The sequence below is a fragment of the Lycorma delicatula genome, chromosome 4 (assembly GCF_047948215.1).
Source record: "Lycorma delicatula isolate Av1 chromosome 4, ASM4794821v1, whole genome shotgun sequence".
Taxonomy (NCBI): Eukaryota; Metazoa; Arthropoda; class Insecta; order Hemiptera; family Fulgoridae; genus Lycorma; species Lycorma delicatula.
The window spans coordinates 136,587,171-136,605,131 of NC_134458.1; the positions used below are offsets into that span (position 1 = coordinate 136,587,171).

Below are 17,961 nucleotides of genomic sequence, written 5' to 3' on the forward strand. Positions count from 1 at the left end.
TAAAGTATTTTTTTAAATTTAATTAAATAATTTATTTGATTTGATTTGATTGAAAGTTATTTGATAATACCATACTGTTCCATTAGTATTTATTTTTTTAATTAATTAAAGTAAAACTTACCTTGCTAATTAAGATGAAAATGTAATGATCTCTCTCCGATCGATGTATTCACTTTCAATAACAGATTGCGAATGATGAAATCACACAAATTTTTTCACTTATTTACAATCACAACCGGATTTAAACGACGCAAGTTATAGGTAAGAAATTAAAATAAATACGATTCGTGGAATTATTTATCGTGTCGATAAGAACAAAAAAAAAATAATTGGCTTGTGGTTTTAATTATTAAAAAAAAAAAAACATTTTCCTTATCGCATCCGCTCTTATTAGAGACGACGTTCCAGTTCGCACGTGCGCACTAACGGCTAGTGCGCATGCGCCGATTCATATACAAAAACGGCCCGAAAGAGAGAAGAGAGAAAATAAAGAGGGAAGGGGCAGGATAGGCATTCGTGTATCGGAGACTGCAACGATGGTATAGAAACGGTGGCTGTGTGTGTGTGTGTGTGTGTGTGTGTGTGTGTGTGTGTGTGTGTGTGTGTGTGTGTGTGTGTGTGTGTGTGTGTGTATTAATATTACTGTACCATAGCAAATACGATTCTTGGAATTATTTTTCGTGACGATAAGAATGATTTGATAAGAAAAATAATTGACTCAACCAGATGTTGTTAAGCAATTAAAATAAATATTGATAATAATAATTTATGGCTTTGATAAAAAAAAAAAAAAAAAAAAAAATTGGTTCAATTCGTGGAATTAATTATCGTGACGATAACAATAAAAAATTATTTATAGCGTTGATAAGAAATAATTGGCTCGACCGGATGTGATTAGTAGATAAGAACTTAAAATAAAAATAATTTATGGCTTTATAAATTATATTAGGTATACATCATATTAGTGGTCATATGTTGTATACCTGACTGGATACACATAGACGAGGTAACGCGCAGGCTTTTAATATTCGTTTTTTCCTGTTCGAGGTCAAGACGTCGCTATCGATCACGTGGCTTGGGTGTGGTACTTTGTGCGCGTATGATAATTTCCATGTTTCTTTTGGTCGAGATGACGTAATGGTTTTTTCCTGTTCAAACATGTTTGAGCTCACGCGGCTTGGGTGTGGTACTTTGTGCGCGTGTAATAACTGTCATGTTTTCTATTGGTCGAGATGACGGCATTGTGTGAGTGGTGGGAAGAAGAGGTATATAATGCGTTATTATAAATACTGTTTAACTCATTCACTTCTTGTAACTCGCTGTGTTCGCTTGTATCTCATGTTTATATTGATTCAATACGGAATATATATTTGAACCAAAGAAGAAGAAGCATCATATTAAATAACAAGGTAAGTGTTTTGATTCTTAATAAGATATGTTTATGTAGAAAGCCTCTAAGCATTAATGGTGTTCTCACCTAACTTTTAGTACAAACACTAATTAAAACCTTCCTAAGATAAGTCAGTATCTTAGAAATTAGAAATATTAACAGTAAAATCTCTTAAAATATAAATTTAAAAAATTAAAAGAGAACTATTAAAAATGTCCTCTTTTATGTTATGTCACATAGATATAATTAAAATTAAATTTTGATGTATATCTGAAAAATTAAACATTTATTTAATTAAACAAAATCGAAAATGTTGTTTCCATTATAGAAACATCTAATTAAAAAAGTAAATATAATTACATTGTCTATGCATATAATCTTCGCTCATATTATATAACGAATCATGTTTTTTTAAATTGCAAATTTTATTGTAATCTGTACAACGTAAGTTATAGACTACTCATGCTTCATGTGGCTAACAAAAAAAAATATGTAAGGTACATAAAAACGATGGATATAAACGAATATAAAATGAACATAAAAGATCATGAAAGGATCATAATCGAACGTGATACACGCATAAACGAACATGAACCATACCTGAACAGTATACGAAACGAACATAAAAGTTCATGAAACTAACATGATAAAAACATGAATTCAACATAAACGAACATGAAATAACTTAAACAATCATAAAATGAAAATGAAAGTCATAATTCGAATATTAAAGATCATAACATAAACGTAAAAGCATCCTAAATTATTATAAACAAATATGAAATGTGCATAAAAACAATGATAACTTTGGTCGATTTCTTCATGCTTACATTGGAATTCGTAAGCGTAAATCGTACTAGCGCCTTTATCTTCTGATAACCAGCATTAGAGTTACTTAAACAGTCAAATTTATCTGTAACTCACACGAGTTTGGTTTAATTTACGACTAAGTTAAAACTTAAGTATACAAGACAACTAAATTAAATTATCAACTGAACTTTACTCGTTTGATTAACTCTTATCCGATTTCAATTGTTATCGATTCATTCTTACGAATCGATACTGTGTACACACATCCGGTTGAAAATTAAAACTCAAGTAGCTGCTCCCTTTAAAGTCCGCCAACTAGGTACTTAAGCTGTCTCCTCTAGGCGATTTCTTCAGTCCTGCATTGGATTTCGTGAGAGTAAGTTGTACTAGTGCTTATATTCGGATAACCAGCCTTAGATTTACTTAAACAGTCAAATTGTAAGTTATCCGAGTTTGGTTTGATCTACGCCTACAACATCATAATTGTTAGCTTAATACAGCAATTAGACCGACTACGATAAACTTAATGTAAGTATATAAGACTACATAAATATTATTCGCATTATTAATTCTCACCCGATATATAGGCTCATATTCGACCACAATCTAATTCGTGATTGTTACTGTTTTTTGTTGCAGGAACATGTCTGGAGTAAACCGTTACAAGAAGATCAGACTCTCTGCGATCGATCAAGTCGGCCGGTTCATCCTTGTTGAAAACGCATTCAATTGCAACCTGGCCACATATTACTACAAGAATGACAATCAAACAAACAAGGACATCGGACCACTTTTAAATTCTATGAAGCTTGAAATCGGAACGTTGCTGACCGAAACGGTTGATCGCTATGGTTCTATAAAATACAACATCTTAATCGAGCTGTCGTACGAAAAGCCAATGATCGATGAGTATAGAGACATATGCTTCAAAACAAAAAACTTTGCGGTCATCAACGTGAACGATATCGAACATTCGACAGAAGCTGCGTTCGAGTCATTGCTTCGCGAAGAGACCAATTTTGAAGGAAAGCAGAGCGGTTGGACGCTTCTGAGTATTGATGGGGTCTTAGTTCGCATAAATCGTTACCGTCCACTCAAAGGGTCATCTTTCATTCCTCTACCTAAATCCATCCTACACAAACATGCCGTCGTCAACGTGAAGAATAACGACGATCTTTGTTTCGTATGGTCGATCCTGTGCAAGTACGTGCAAGGTCGTGATCGTAATCGTATAGATAAGAGATACGACGCCCTATTAAACAAATACAATTTTGGTTCCCTTAACTTTCCAACACCTTTGAGTGATGTCTACAAATTCGAAAAAATGAACGATGGGGTTTCTGTAAACATTTACTCGGTAGATGAAAACGAAAACATCATTCCGATCAAGGTTTGTTCTGCTGAAAAACATGACCATTTTGATCTTTTGTTGCTAGTCGAAGGCGATCGCCATCATTTCTGTTTCATTTCCGATTTCGAAAGGTTGATAGGATCCCAGCTGACGAAACATGAGCATGGAATTAAGATTTGTAAAAGGTGTTTCACCTACTACAAAACTGATAAAGATTGTGCAAGAAAAATGGCGGATCATCTCGAAAGATGCAGCAGTAATCCTCCTGCAAGAGTAGTTCTCCCCGAAGTGCAGGAAGATGGCTCTCAACCCGTATTGCAATTCAAGAATTACCATCATATGTTTCCAGTTCCTATAGTATGTTACGCCGATTTTGAATGTATCTTAAAACCGATCGCAAAGTGCTATCCTAACCCCAAAAGTTCATACACCGTTTCTACGGAGCAGCACATCCCCATGAGCTATTGTGTGTATTTTGTAGTTCATCCTTCCACGCCGGAAGCCGTTCGAAACGTGATTCCAACAGACCCTATACTTTACAGAGGAAAAGAAGCGTCCTGTTCGTTTATGCAACTCCTCCATGACGTAGCTGCTCGTGTTGGTGAAGTCCTAAAAGTGTACAAAGTAATGGAATTTTCTGAAGAAGACAGAAATTCCTTCGACTCAGCCACAAAGTGTCAGATGTGTAATGTGAAATTCACCCCTGAGGTCCGACCGGTGAGAGACCACTGTCACATCACAGGAAACTACCGCGCAGCACTATGTTCCATATGTAACCTGAAAAGGGTTAGTCGGACCTTCATCCCCGTTTTCATACATAACAGTTCAAACTATGATTCCCATTTCATCGTCAGAGAACTAGGCTATGACGAAAAACAAATCACTGTGATCCCGAACTCTACCGAAAAATACATCTCCTTTTCGAAGAGAATCAACGACCGTATTTCCGTTCGCTTTATCGACACCTACCGATTCATGGCCTCCAGCCTAGATTACCTTGTAAAAACCATACCTACCGATAAATTCAACCATACCAAAAGGTTTTTCAACGAATCGGATATGCCCCTTGTTACCAGAAAAGGAGTCTACCCATACGAGTACACCACCTCTTGGGAAACCCTAGAAGAGACCTCTCTTCCTCCGATAGAGGAATTCTACAGCAGTCTCACGGGATCGGGTATATCCGAAGATGACTATGAACATGCGATAAAAGTGTGGGACCATTTCAAAATAAACACACTAGGTCAATATAGCGATCTTTACCTGAAATGCGACGTGCTGCTCCTGTCGGACGTTTTCGAAAATTTCAGATCCCTATGCCTTAGGGAATATAGTCTAGACTGTGCGCATTACTTCACCCTGCCTGGTTTCTCGTTCGATGCGATGTTGTTCAAAACGAATATCCAACTTGAACTGATCACAGATTACGACATCTACATGTTCTTTGAAAAAGGTATCCGCGGTGGTATTTCGGTTTGTGTTAAAAAACATGGGGAAGCAAATAACCCCTACATCCCAGATGGATATAATCCCCATCAACCGCCCAAATACCTCATCTACCTTGACGCCAACAACTTATACGGCTGGGCCTTGAGCCAATGTCTTCCGTACAAGGATATACGGTGGGTAACGACTGAAGAAAAAGATTCTGTGATGGCAAATTTCATGGCCATACCAGACGATGGTCCAACCGGATATATACTCGAAGTAGATGTCGAATATCCCTCACACCTCCACAATGCGCACAGTGACTTTCCCTTTCTGCCTACGAACGAAACCCCTCCGATCTCTAATTACCCCAAACTCATCCCATCGTTACGGAACAAGTCGAAATATATCTGTCACTTCTCCACCCTAAAACAGGCGATTAGAAACGGACTTCGGGTTACCAAAGTTCACAAAATGTTGCAGTTCGCACAGTCCGCATGGTTGAAGGGCTACATTGAGCTCAACACGCTGAATCGCCAAGCAGCTCGAAATGAATTTGAAAAAGACCTCTTTAAACTGATGAACAATGCAGTTTTCGGAAAATGTATGGAGAACGTTAGAAAGAGGGTTAACATCGAATTGGTTTCCTCTGAAAAAAGGCTGATGAAGCTCATCAGTAAACCTACCTTTCAGGATAGGATCATATATAATGAAACTCTATGCGCCGTTCAGTGCTCTAAGGAAAAGATATATTTCGACAAACCTATATACGTGGGTCTGTCCATGCTCGAGTTGAGCAAGACTCTTATGTATGACTTTCACTATGATGTTATGAAAAAAAAGTACGGATCGAAAATAACTCTACTGTACATGGATACGGACAGTTTTTTCTACGAAGTGAAAACTGACGACTTTTACCAAGACCTACAAGAAAGTACGTTCGCAGATTACTTCGACACGTCCGACTACCCGGTAGCTCATCCCTGTCACTCGCTGAAGAATAAGAAAGTGATAGGAAAATTCAAGGATGAGTGCAGCGGAATACCGATCCGAGAGTTCATCGGCTTGAGAGCAAAACTATATACGTTCAAAACTGGTCCTGGAAAAATTATCAAAAAAGCTAAAGGAATAAAAAAGAATGTAGTTAAAAACGAAATTGAATTTGAAGATTATAAAAAGTGTTTGCTCGATAGTAATACTGTTGTGTACAGGACCATGAAGATGTTTAGATCTAAAAAACACATAATCGAAACTATCCAACAGAACAAATTAGCTCTAAGTTATTTTGACGATAAACGTGTCGCTATAGACAGACTAAATACTCTGCCGTGGGGTCATGTCAGTATCCCGCTGGAATTGAATCAAGTATTTAACGATAGGACCGAGGCGACCACATCGGAGGAAGTGATGGAGTAATTCGTGGCTAACATGGTATTCATATTAAAACATGGTCTGGAAGTGGGGTTGGAAGGCCAGCTTCTGGAGGTTGGCGGCGGGGGTCCAACAGGATCGCCGTCGCTGGATGCCCCAGGAGACGCTGGAAACCCTCACGGAAGGGCAGCACATGAAGAGCCACTAGCACGCGCGGAGACGATGCTATATGATAGTGTGTTCCATACCGTTTTGTGAGAGGGAGAGGTTTTTAGTAGGTCCCTGTGTCCGCAGGAAACCCCACATACCCCACACTTCTACTGATTATCTGGCTGCAGATTAAAATATATATATATATATAAAAAAGGAAAACAGGTATTTTAACGTTACGTTATACATATTTAAAAAAAAAAAAAAAAAAAAAAAAAAAAAAATTCGAGTGTTTTATAGTAGGCCTCTCGGGGAGAGATTTCACTCATGTAAAAAAAAAAATCTCAACGCGCCGCTGTTGCTACCTCCAGGGTGGTGTGGAAACGCAACAATCATTTTTTACTTATTTATGTAAAAACAATAAGTGAGAAATGAACCCGAGACCTACGGATGAAAGGCCGAGACAATAAAAACTATAACAGCGAGCGACTGAAAGCTATGATCTTCCATTCCACAGTAATCAAGCGAGAAATAACGTTATTTATCAGTTTGGCAATTAACTCTACACTGTTATCGCATCCTGTTTTTAAAATTATCGATCACGCGCATTCCGTAAACACTCACACATATACCGTTTCTAAGAATTGATACATCGTTTTCCCTCGTACAGTTACATCCCGTTATATTATTCAAAGACTACTAGTCATATCATTTATGCTCCTGCATTGTGTTTGTATCTTTAAATAATTGTTAAAAGGTGTAGTTAAATATTTTCTAAAAGTGACAGATCGGAACTGGATTTTATTAAACATCATCATCATCTTCTTAATAAGTTAAATGTTTTAAATATTTATCTCTTTGAAAAACATAAGTGTAGAAGGTCTGTAAGCATTAATGACTGCCTCTTCGAGACGTGAGATACCTTCTTATCTAAGGAGGTTTTAAATAACGTTTGAGCTAAAATTTAGGTGAGAATATCATTAATGCTTACAGACCTTCTACACTTATGTTTTTCAAAGAGATAAATATTTAAAACATTTAACTTATTAAGAAGATGATGATGATGTTTAATAAAATCCAGTTCCGATCTGTCACTTTTAGAAAATATTTAACTACACCTTTTAACAATTATTTAAAGATACAAACACAATGCAGGAGCATAAATGATATGACTAGTAGTCTTTGAATAATATAACGGGATGTAACTGTACGAGGGAAAACGATGTATCAATTCTTAGAAACGGTATATGTGTGAGTGTTTACGGAATGCGCGTGATCGATAATTTTAAAAACAGGATGCGATAACAGTGTAGAGTTAATTGCCAAACTGATAAATAACGTTATTTCTCGCTTGATTACTGTGGAATGGAAGATCATAGCTTTCAGTCGCTCGCTGTTATAGTTTTTATTGTCTCGGCCTTTCATCCGTAGGTCTCGGGTTCATTTCTCACTTATTGTTTTTACATAAATAAGTAAAAAATGATTGTTGCGTTTCCACACCACCCTGGAGGTAGCAACAGCGGCGCGTTGAGATTTTTTTTTTTACATGAGTGAAATCTCTCCCCGAGAGGCCTACTATAAAACACTCGAATTTTTTTTTTTTTTTTTTTTTTTTTTTTAAATATGTATAACGTAACGTTAAAATACCTGTTTTCCTTTTTTATATATATATATATATTTTAATCTGCAGCCAGATAATCAGTAGAAGTGTGGGGTATGTGGGGTTTCCTGCGGACACAGGGACCTACTAAAAACCTCTCCCTCTCACAAAACGGTATGGAACACACTATCATATAGCATCGTCTCCGCGCGTGCTAGTGGCTCTTCATGTGCTGCCCTTCCGTGAGGGTTTCCAGCGTCTCCTGGGGCATCCAGCGACGGCGATCCTGTTGGACCCCCGCCGCCAACCTCCAGAAGCTGGCCTTCCAACCCCACTTCCAGACCATGTTTTAATATGAATACCATGTTAGCCACGAATTACTCCATCACTTCCTCCGATGTGGTCGCCTCGGTCCTATCGTTAAATACTTGATTCAATTCCAGCGGGATACTGACATGACCCCACGGCAGAGTATTTAGTCTGTCTATAGCGACACGTTTATCGTCAAAATAACTTAGAGCTAATTTGTTCTGTTGGATAGTTTCGATTATGTGTTTTTTAGATCTAAACATCTTCATGGTCCTGTACACAACAGTATTACTATCGAGCAAACACTTTTTATAATCTTCAAATTCAATTTCGTTTTTAACTACATTCTTTTTTATTCCTTTAGCTTTTTTGATAATTTTTCCAGGACCAGTTTTGAACGTATATAGTTTTGCTCTCAAGCCGATGAACTCTCGGATCGGTATTCCGCTGCACTCATCCTTGAATTTTCCTATCACTTTCTTATTCTTCAGCGAGTGACAGGGATGAGCTACCGGGTAGTCGGACGTGTCGAAGTAATCTGCGAACGTACTTTCTTGTAGGTCTTGGTAAAAGTCGTCAGTTTTCACTTCGTAGAAAAAACTGTCCGTATCCATGTACAGTAGAGATATTTTCGATCCGTACTTTTTTTTCATAACATCATAGTGAAAGTCATACATAAGAGTCTTGCTCAACTCGAGCACGGACAGACCCACGTATATAGGTTTGTCGAAATATATCTTTTCCTTAGAGCACTGAACGGCGCATAGAGTTTCATTATATATGATCCTATCCTGAAAGGTAGGTTTACTGATGAGCTTCATCAGCCTTTTTTCAGAGGAAACCAATTCGATGTTAACCCTCTTTCTAACGTTCTCCATACATTTTCCGAAAACTGCATTGTTCATCAGTTTAAAGAGGTCTTTTTCAAATTCATTTCGAGCTGCTTGGCGATTCAGCGTGTTGAGCTCAATGTAGCCCTTCAACCATGCGGACTGTGCGAACTGCAACATTTTGTGAACTTTGGTAACCCGAAGTCCGTTTCTAATCGCCTGTTTTAGGGTGGAGAAGTGACAGATATATTTCGACTTGTTCCGTAACGATGGGATGAGTTTGGGGTAATTAGAGATCGGAGGGGTTTCGTTCGTAGGCAGAAAGGGAAAGTCACTGTGCGCATTGTGGAGGTGTGAGGGATATTCGACATCTACTTCGAGTATATATCCGGTTGGACCATCGTCTGGTATGGCCATGAAATTTGCCATCACAGAATCTTTTTCTTCAGTCGTTACCCACCGTATATCCTTGTACGGAAGACATTGGCTCAAGGCCCAGCCGTATAAGTTGTTGGCGTCAAGGTAGATGAGGTATTTGGGCGGTTGATGGGGATTATATCCATCTGGGATGTAGGGGTTATTTGCTTCCCCATGTTTTTTAACACAAACCGAAATACCACCGCGGATACCTTTTTCAAAGAACATGTAGATGTCGTAATCTGTGATCAGTTCAAGTTGGATATTCGTTTTGAACAACATCGCATCGAACGAGAAACCAGGCAGGGTGAAGTAATGCGCACAGTCTAGACTATATTCCCTAAGGCATAGGGATCTGAAATTTTCGAAAACGTCCGACAGGAGCAGCACGTCGCATTTCAGGTAAAGATCGCTATATTGACCTAGTGTGTTTATTTTGAAATGGTCCCACACTTTTATCGCATGTTCATAGTCATCTTCGGATATACCCGATCCCGTGAGACTGCTGTAGAATTCCTCTATCGGAGGAAGAGAGGTCTCTTCTAGGGTTTCCCAAGAGGTGGTGTACTCGTATGGGTAGACTCCTTTTCTGGTAACAAGGGGCATATCCGATTCGTTGAAAAACCTTTTGGTATGGTTGAATTTATCGGTAGGTATGGTTTTTACAAGGTAATCTAGGCTGGAGGCCATGAATCGGTAGGTGTCGATAAAGCGAACGGAAATACGGTCGTTGATTCTCTTCGAAAAGGAGATGTATTTTTCGGTAGAGTTCGGGATCACAGTGATTTGTTTTTCGTCATAGCCTAGTTCTCTGACGATGAAATGGGAATCATAGTTTGAACTGTTATGTATGAAAACGGGGATGAAGGTCCGACTAACCCTTTTCAGGTTACATATGGAACATAGTGCTGCGCGGTAGTTTCCTGTGATGTGACAGTGGTCTCTCACCGGTCGGACCTCAGGGGTGAATTTCACATTACACATCTGACACTTTGTGGCTGAGTCGAAGGAATTTCTGTCTTCTTCAGAAAATTCCATTACTTTGTACACTTTTAGGACTTCACCAACACGAGCAGCTACGTCATGGAGGAGTTGCATAAACGAACAGGACGCTTCTTTTCCTCTGTAAAGTATAGGGTCTGTTGGAATCACGTTTCGAACGGCTTCCGGCGTGGAAGGATGAACTACAAAATACACACAATAGCTCATGGGGATGTGCTGCTCCGTAGAAACGGTGTATGAACTTTTGGGGTTAGGATAGCACTTTGCGATCGGTTTTAAGATACATTCAAAATCGGCGTAACATACTATAGGAACTGGAAACATATGATGGTAATTCTTGAATTGCAATACGGGTTGAGAGCCATCTTCCTGCACTTCGGGGAGAACTACTCTTGCAGGAGGATTACTGCTGCATCTTTCGAGATGATCCGCCATTTTTCTTGCACAATCTTTATCAGTTTTGTAGTAGGTGAAACACCTTTTACAAATCTTAATTCCATGCTCATGTTTCGTCAGCTGGGATCCTATCAACCTTTCGAAATCGGAAATGAAACAGAAATGATGGCGATCGCCTTCGACTAGCAACAAAAGATCAAAATGGTCATGTTTTTCAGCAGAACAAACCTTGATCGGAATGATGTTTTCGTTTTCATCTACCGAGTAAATGTTTACAGAAACCCCATCGTTCATTTTTTCGAATTTGTAGACATCACTCAAAGGTGTTGGAAAGTTAAGGGAACCAAAATTGTATTTGTTTAATAGGGCGTCGTATCTCTTATCTATACGATTACGATCACGACCTTGCACGTACTTGCACAGGATCGACCATACGAAACAAAGATCGTCGTTATTCTTCACGTTGACGACGGCATGTTTGTGTAGGATGGATTTAGGTAGAGGAATGAAAGATGACCCTTTGAGTGGACGGTAACGATTTATGCGAACTAAGACCCCATCAATACTCAGAAGCGTCCAACCGCTCTGCTTTCCTTCAAAATTGGTCTCTTCGCGAAGCAATGACTCGAACGCAGCTTCTGTCGAATGTTCGATATCGTTCACGTTGATGACCGCAAAGTTTTTTGTTTTGAAGCATATGTCTCTATACTCATCGATCATTGGCTTTTCGTACGACAGCTCGATTAAGATGTTGTATTTTATAGAACCATAGCGATCAACCGTTTCGGTCAGCAACGTTCCGATTTCAAGCTTCATAGAATTTAAAAGTGGTCCGATGTCCTTGTTTGTTTGATTGTCATTCTTGTAGTAATATGTGGCCAGGTTGCAATTGAATGCGTTTTCAACAAGGATGAACCGGCCGACTTGATCGATCGCAGAGAGTCTGATCTTCTTGTAACGGTTTACTCCAGACATGTTCCTGCAACAAAAAACAGTAACAATCACGAATTAGATTGTGGTCGAATATGAGCCTATATATCGGGTGAGAATTAATAATGCGAATAATATTTATGTAGTCTTATATACTTACATTAAGTTTATCGTAGTCGGTCTAATTGCTGTATTAAGCTAACAATTATGATGTTGTAGGCGTAGATCAAACCAAACTCGGATAACTTACAATTTGACTGTTTAAGTAAATCTAAGGCTGGTTATCCGAATATAAGCACTAGTACAACTTACTCTCACGAAATCCAATGCAGGACTGAAGAAATCGCCTAGAGGAGACAGCTTAAGTACCTAGTTGGCGGACTTTAAAGGGAGCAGCTACTTGAGTTTTAATTTTCAACCGGATGTGTGTACACAGTATCGATTCGTAAGAATGAATCGATAACAATTGAAATCGGATAAGAGTTAATCAAACGAGTAAAGTTCAGTTGATAATTTAATTTAGTTGTCTTGTATACTTAAGTTTTAACTTAGTCGTAAATTAAACCAAACTCGTGTGAGTTACAGATAAATTTGACTGTTTAAGTAACTCTAATGCTGGTTATCAGAAGATAAAGGCGCTAGTACGATTTACGCTTACGAATTCCAATGTAAGCATGAAGAAATCGACCAAAGTTATCATTGTTTTTATGCACATTTCATATTTGTTTATAATAATTTAGGATGCTTTTACGTTTATGTTATGATCTTTAATATTCGAATTATGACTTTCATTTTCATTTTATGATTGTTTAAGTTATTTCATGTTCGTTTATGTTGAATTCATGTTTTTATCATGTTAGTTTCATGAACTTTTATGTTCGTTTCGTATACTGTTCAGGTATGGTTCATGTTCGTTTATGCGTGTATCACGTTCGATTATGATCCTTTCATGATCTTTTATGTTCATTTTATATTCGTTTATATCCATCGTTTTTATGTACCTTACATATTTTTTTTTGTTAGCCACATGAAGCATGAGTAGTCTATAACTTACGTTGTACAGATTACAATAAAATTTGCAATTTAAAAAAACATGATTCGTTATATAATATGAGCGAAGATTATATGCATAGACAATGTAATTATATTTACTTTTTTAATTAGATGTTTCTATAATGGAAACAACATTTTCGATTTTGTTTAATTAAATAAATGTTTAATTTTTCAGATATACATCAAAATTTAATTTTAATTATATCTATGTGACATAACATAAAAGAGGACATTTTTAATAGTTCTCTTTTAATTTTTTAAATTTATATTTTAAGAGATTTTACTGTTAATATTTCTAATTTCTAAGATACTGACTTATCTTAGGAAGGTTTTAATTAGTGTTTGTACTAAAAGTTAGGTGAGAACACCATTAATGCTTAGAGGCTTTCTACATAAACATATCTTATTAAGAATCAAAACACTTACCTTGTTATTTAATATGATGCTTCTTCTTCTTTGGTTCAAATATATATTCCGTATTGAATCAATATAAACATGAGATACAAGCGAACACAGCGAGTTACAAGAAGTGAATGAGTTAAACAGTATTTATAATAACGCATTATATACCTCTTCTTCCCACCACTCACACAATGCCGTCATCTCGACCAATAGAAAACATGACAGTTATTACACGCGCACAAAGTACCACACCCAAGCCGCGTGAGCTCAAACATGTTTGAACAGGAAAAAACCATTACGTCATCTCGACCAAAAGAAACATGGAAATTATCATACGCGCACAAAGTACCACACCCAAGCCACGTGATCGATAGCGACGTCTTGACCTCGAACAGGAAAAAACGAATATTAAAAGCCTGCGCGTTACCTCGTCTATGTGTATCCAGTCAGGTATACAACATATGACCACTAATATGATGTATACCTAATATAATTTATAAAGCCATAAATTATTTTTATTTTAAGTTCTTATCTACTAATCACATCCGGTCGAGCCAATTATTTCTTATCAACGCTATAAATAATTTTTTATTGTTATCGTCACGATAATTAATTCCACGAATTGAACCAATTTTTTTTTTTTTTTTTTTTTATCAAAGCCATAAATTATTATTATCAATATTTATTTTAATTGCTTAACAACATCTGGTTGAGTCAATTATTTTTCTTATCAAATCATTCTTATCGTCACGAAAAATAATTCCAAGAATCGTATTTGCTATGGTACAGTAATATTAATACACACACACACACACACACACACACACACACACACACACACACACACACACACACACACACACACACACACACACACACACACACAGCCACCGTTTCTATACCATCGTTGCAGTCTCCGATACACGAATGCCTATCCTGCCCCTTCCCTCTTTATTTTCTCTCTTCTCTCTTTCGGGCCGTTTTTGTATATGAATCGGCGCATGCGCACTAGCCGTTAGTGCGCACGTGCGAACTGGAACGTCGTCTCTAATAAGAGCGGATGCGATAAGGAAAATGTTTTTTTTTTTTTAATAATTAAAACCACAAGCCAATTATTTTTTTTTTGTTCTTATCGACACGATAAATAATTCCACGAATCGTATTTATTTTAATTTCTTACCTATAACTTGCGTCGTTTAAATCCGGTTGTGATTGTAAATAAGTGAAAAAATTTGTGTGATTTCATCATTCGCAATCTGTTATTGAAAGTGAATACATCGATCGGAGAGAGATCATTACATTTTCATCTTAATTAGCAAGGTAAGTTTTACTTTAATTAATTAAAAAAATAAATACTAATGGAACAGTATGGTATTATCAAATAACTTTCAATCAAATCAAATCAAATAAATTATTTAATTAAATTTAAAAAAATACTTTATAAATTAAAAAAAAATAAATACTTTTAAACAATTAAAATAAATACAATTAAAAAATACTTTTAAACAAATAAAATAAATAATATATATAATGAAACACACCAAAAAAAAAAACAATGTTACGATATATGTTATTTTAATTTGTTTCAGATATTACAAAAAAATTGAAATGGTATCACGTGATCGATAGCGACGTCTTGACCTCGAACAGGAAAAAACGATTATTAAAAGCCTGTGCGTTACCTCGTCTATGTGTATCCAGTCAGGTATACAACATATGACCACTAATATGATGGAACTCAAATAACATTTGAAATCGGATCAGATTTAAACGAGTAAAGTCCATTTGATAATTAAATTTAGATGTCTTGTACATTTACTTAAGTTTTAATGTAGTCGTAAATCAAACCAAACTCAACTGAGTTATAGTTAAATTTGACTGATTAAGTAACTCTAATGCTGGTTATCAGAAGATAAAGGCACTAGTACGATTTACACTTACGAATTCCAATGTAAGCATGAAGAAATCGTCCAAAGTTGACATTGTTTTTATGCTCATTTCATATTTGTTTATAATAATTTTCATTTTCATTTTGTTTGACGTTTTTACGTTTCTGTTATGATCTTTAATATTCGAATTATAACTCTTTCATTTTCATTTTATGATTGATTAAGTTGTTTCATGTTCGTTTATGTTGAATTCATGTTTTTATCATGTAAGTTTCTTTCATGTTCGTTTCGTATACTGTTCAGGTATGGTTCATGTTCGTTTATGTATGTTTCACGTTTGATTATGGTTCTTTCATGATCTTTTATGTTCATTTTATATTCGTTTACATCGTTTTTATGTATCTTGTTAAATTTGACTGATTAAGTAACTCTAATGCTGGTTATCAGAAGATAAAGGCACAACTACGATTTACACTTACGAATTCCAATGTAAGCATGAAGAAATCGTCCAAAGTTGACATTGTTTTTATGCTCATTTCATATTTGTTTATAATAATTTTCATTTTCATTTTGTTTGACTTTTTACGTTTCTGTTATGATCTTTAATATTCGAATTATAACTCTTTCATTTTCATTTTATGATTGATTAAGTTGTTTCATGTTCGTTTATGTTGAATTCATGTTTTTATCATGTAAGTTTCTTTCATGTTCGTTTCGTATACTGTTCAGGTATGGTTCATGTTCGTTTATGTATGTTTCACGTTTGATTATGGTTCTTTCATGATCTTTTATGTTCATTTTATATTCGTTTACATCGTTTTTATGTACCTTACATATATTTTTTTTGTTACCCACATGAAGCATGATGTAATTTTTATAATAATTTTTATTTGCAGCCGAAAAAACTTGAAGAGTTACGTAAAGTTGTAATACGATATTATATGGCAGCTTATTGAGCATATCTTAAACAAATAAGAAAAAATACTTTTTCTAGTTTTTTGATTAATGTTAGATATGGATAATTTATATTTTAATTATACTGGATGTATCACTTTGCATGCTTAATATTAACACCGACTAATTAAGTTAGGATGAAACGATATAAACGGTATTAGATGTGGAAAATTGCGCGCGTAAATTAACATCGACTAAAAATACGTTATGCTGATATATCGAATACTTTAGGTTAGGACGATATATCGAATTATAATCGATACGATATTAACGATATGGATGTGGCATTTTGAGCTCGTAAACTAGTCATACATTTTCGATTTTGTTTAAATAAATATGTTTAACTTTTCAGATATATTTCAAAATTTAATTTTAATTATATCTATATGCCATAACATAATAGCGGACATTGTTAATAGTTCTCTTTTAATTTTTAAAATTTATTATTCTACTTTTTTATTAAATTTATATTTTCAGAGATTTTACTGTTATTATTTCTAATTTCTTAAGACACTGACTTATCTTAGGTAGTTTTTTAAATAGTGTTTGAACTAAAAGTTAGGTGAGAACACCATTAATGCTTTCTACATAACTTATCTTATTAAGAATCAAAACACTTACCTGATTATTTACTATGATGCTTCTTCTTCTTTCGTTCATATATATTCCGAATTGATTCAATATAAACATATACCAATATTCGGATCAAAATTTTCAAATATATCACATTCAACAACGTACAGTATAAACTCTTCGTCTGCAATCAAATCCACTTTTGAAATGGTAGTGCACTGTTCGAAGTTCGCTAATTATACCAGTTGGTAGGATGCGGGGTTGACTGTTTTCCTGTTTTATAAGGAAAAGATTAATTTTTGTTTTAATCAGAGTCGAGCGGATGTGATTGGTGATAAGGATGTCGAAACAAGCGGTTGATAAGCGTTTCCTGTTTATAAGGAAAAAAATTGTTGTTAAAACTTGAGCAGATGTGTGTGCAATAGATAAGCAGGTCTAAACATGATTGTGCAGTTATTTAGCGTTTTTCATAAGGAAAATAATAACGATTTATATCTACTTGTTCGTTGACGTAATTGTTATAGTTTTTATTAAATTTGTATATTTATATTTTAAAAGGTTTTATTATTTTACCGGGATTCGAACCGGGATCTCCGGATGAAAGGCTGAAACTCTACCACTCACGCCACGGAGCTGTCAGTAGCTCAATGTTATAGCCTCGCACGAGGTGCTCACCTCGCCTTGTTATAGGCTCGCACGAGGTGCTCACCTCGCCTCATCTAGCCTCGCACCAGTGTTCACATAACATGATTGTGCAGTTATTTAGCGTTTTTCATAAGGAAAATAATAACGATTTATATCTACTTGTTCGTTGACGTAATTGTTATAGTTTTTATTAAATTTGTATATTTATATTTTAAAAGGTTTTATTATTTTACCGGGATTAGAACCCGGGATCTCCGGATGAAAGGCTTAAACTCTACCACTCACGCCACGGAGCTGTCAGTAGCTCAATGTTATAGCCTCGCACGAGGTGCTCACCTCGCCTTGTTATAGCCTCGCACGAGGTGCTCACCTCGCCTCATCTAGCCTCGCACCAGGGGTTCACAGCGTCGAATGACCTTGAAATTGCGTTTAAACCGGCATTTCTATTCTACTTCCATTAA

The 17,961-nt window shown here is 36.0% G+C and overlaps 1 protein-coding gene across 1 annotated transcript; it reads left to right on the plus strand.

Annotated features, from left to right (window-relative positions):
- The first annotated feature begins 5,810 nt into the window (after positions 1–5,810).
- LOC142322941 (uncharacterized) lies at positions 5,811–6,612 on the plus strand. Its single transcript, XM_075362033.1, has one exon. The coding sequence runs from the start codon at positions 5,811–5,813 to the stop codon at positions 6,393–6,395; it is 585 nt and encodes a 194-aa protein (XP_075218148.1). The 3' UTR covers positions 6,396–6,612.
- The last annotated feature ends 11,349 nt before the right edge of the window (positions 6,613–17,961 follow it).

Coding starts and splice junctions, on each gene's coding strand:
- LOC142322941 (XM_075362033.1), top strand. CDS start 5,811: ATGAAAAAAAAGTACGGATCGAAAATAACTCTACTGTACATGGATACG.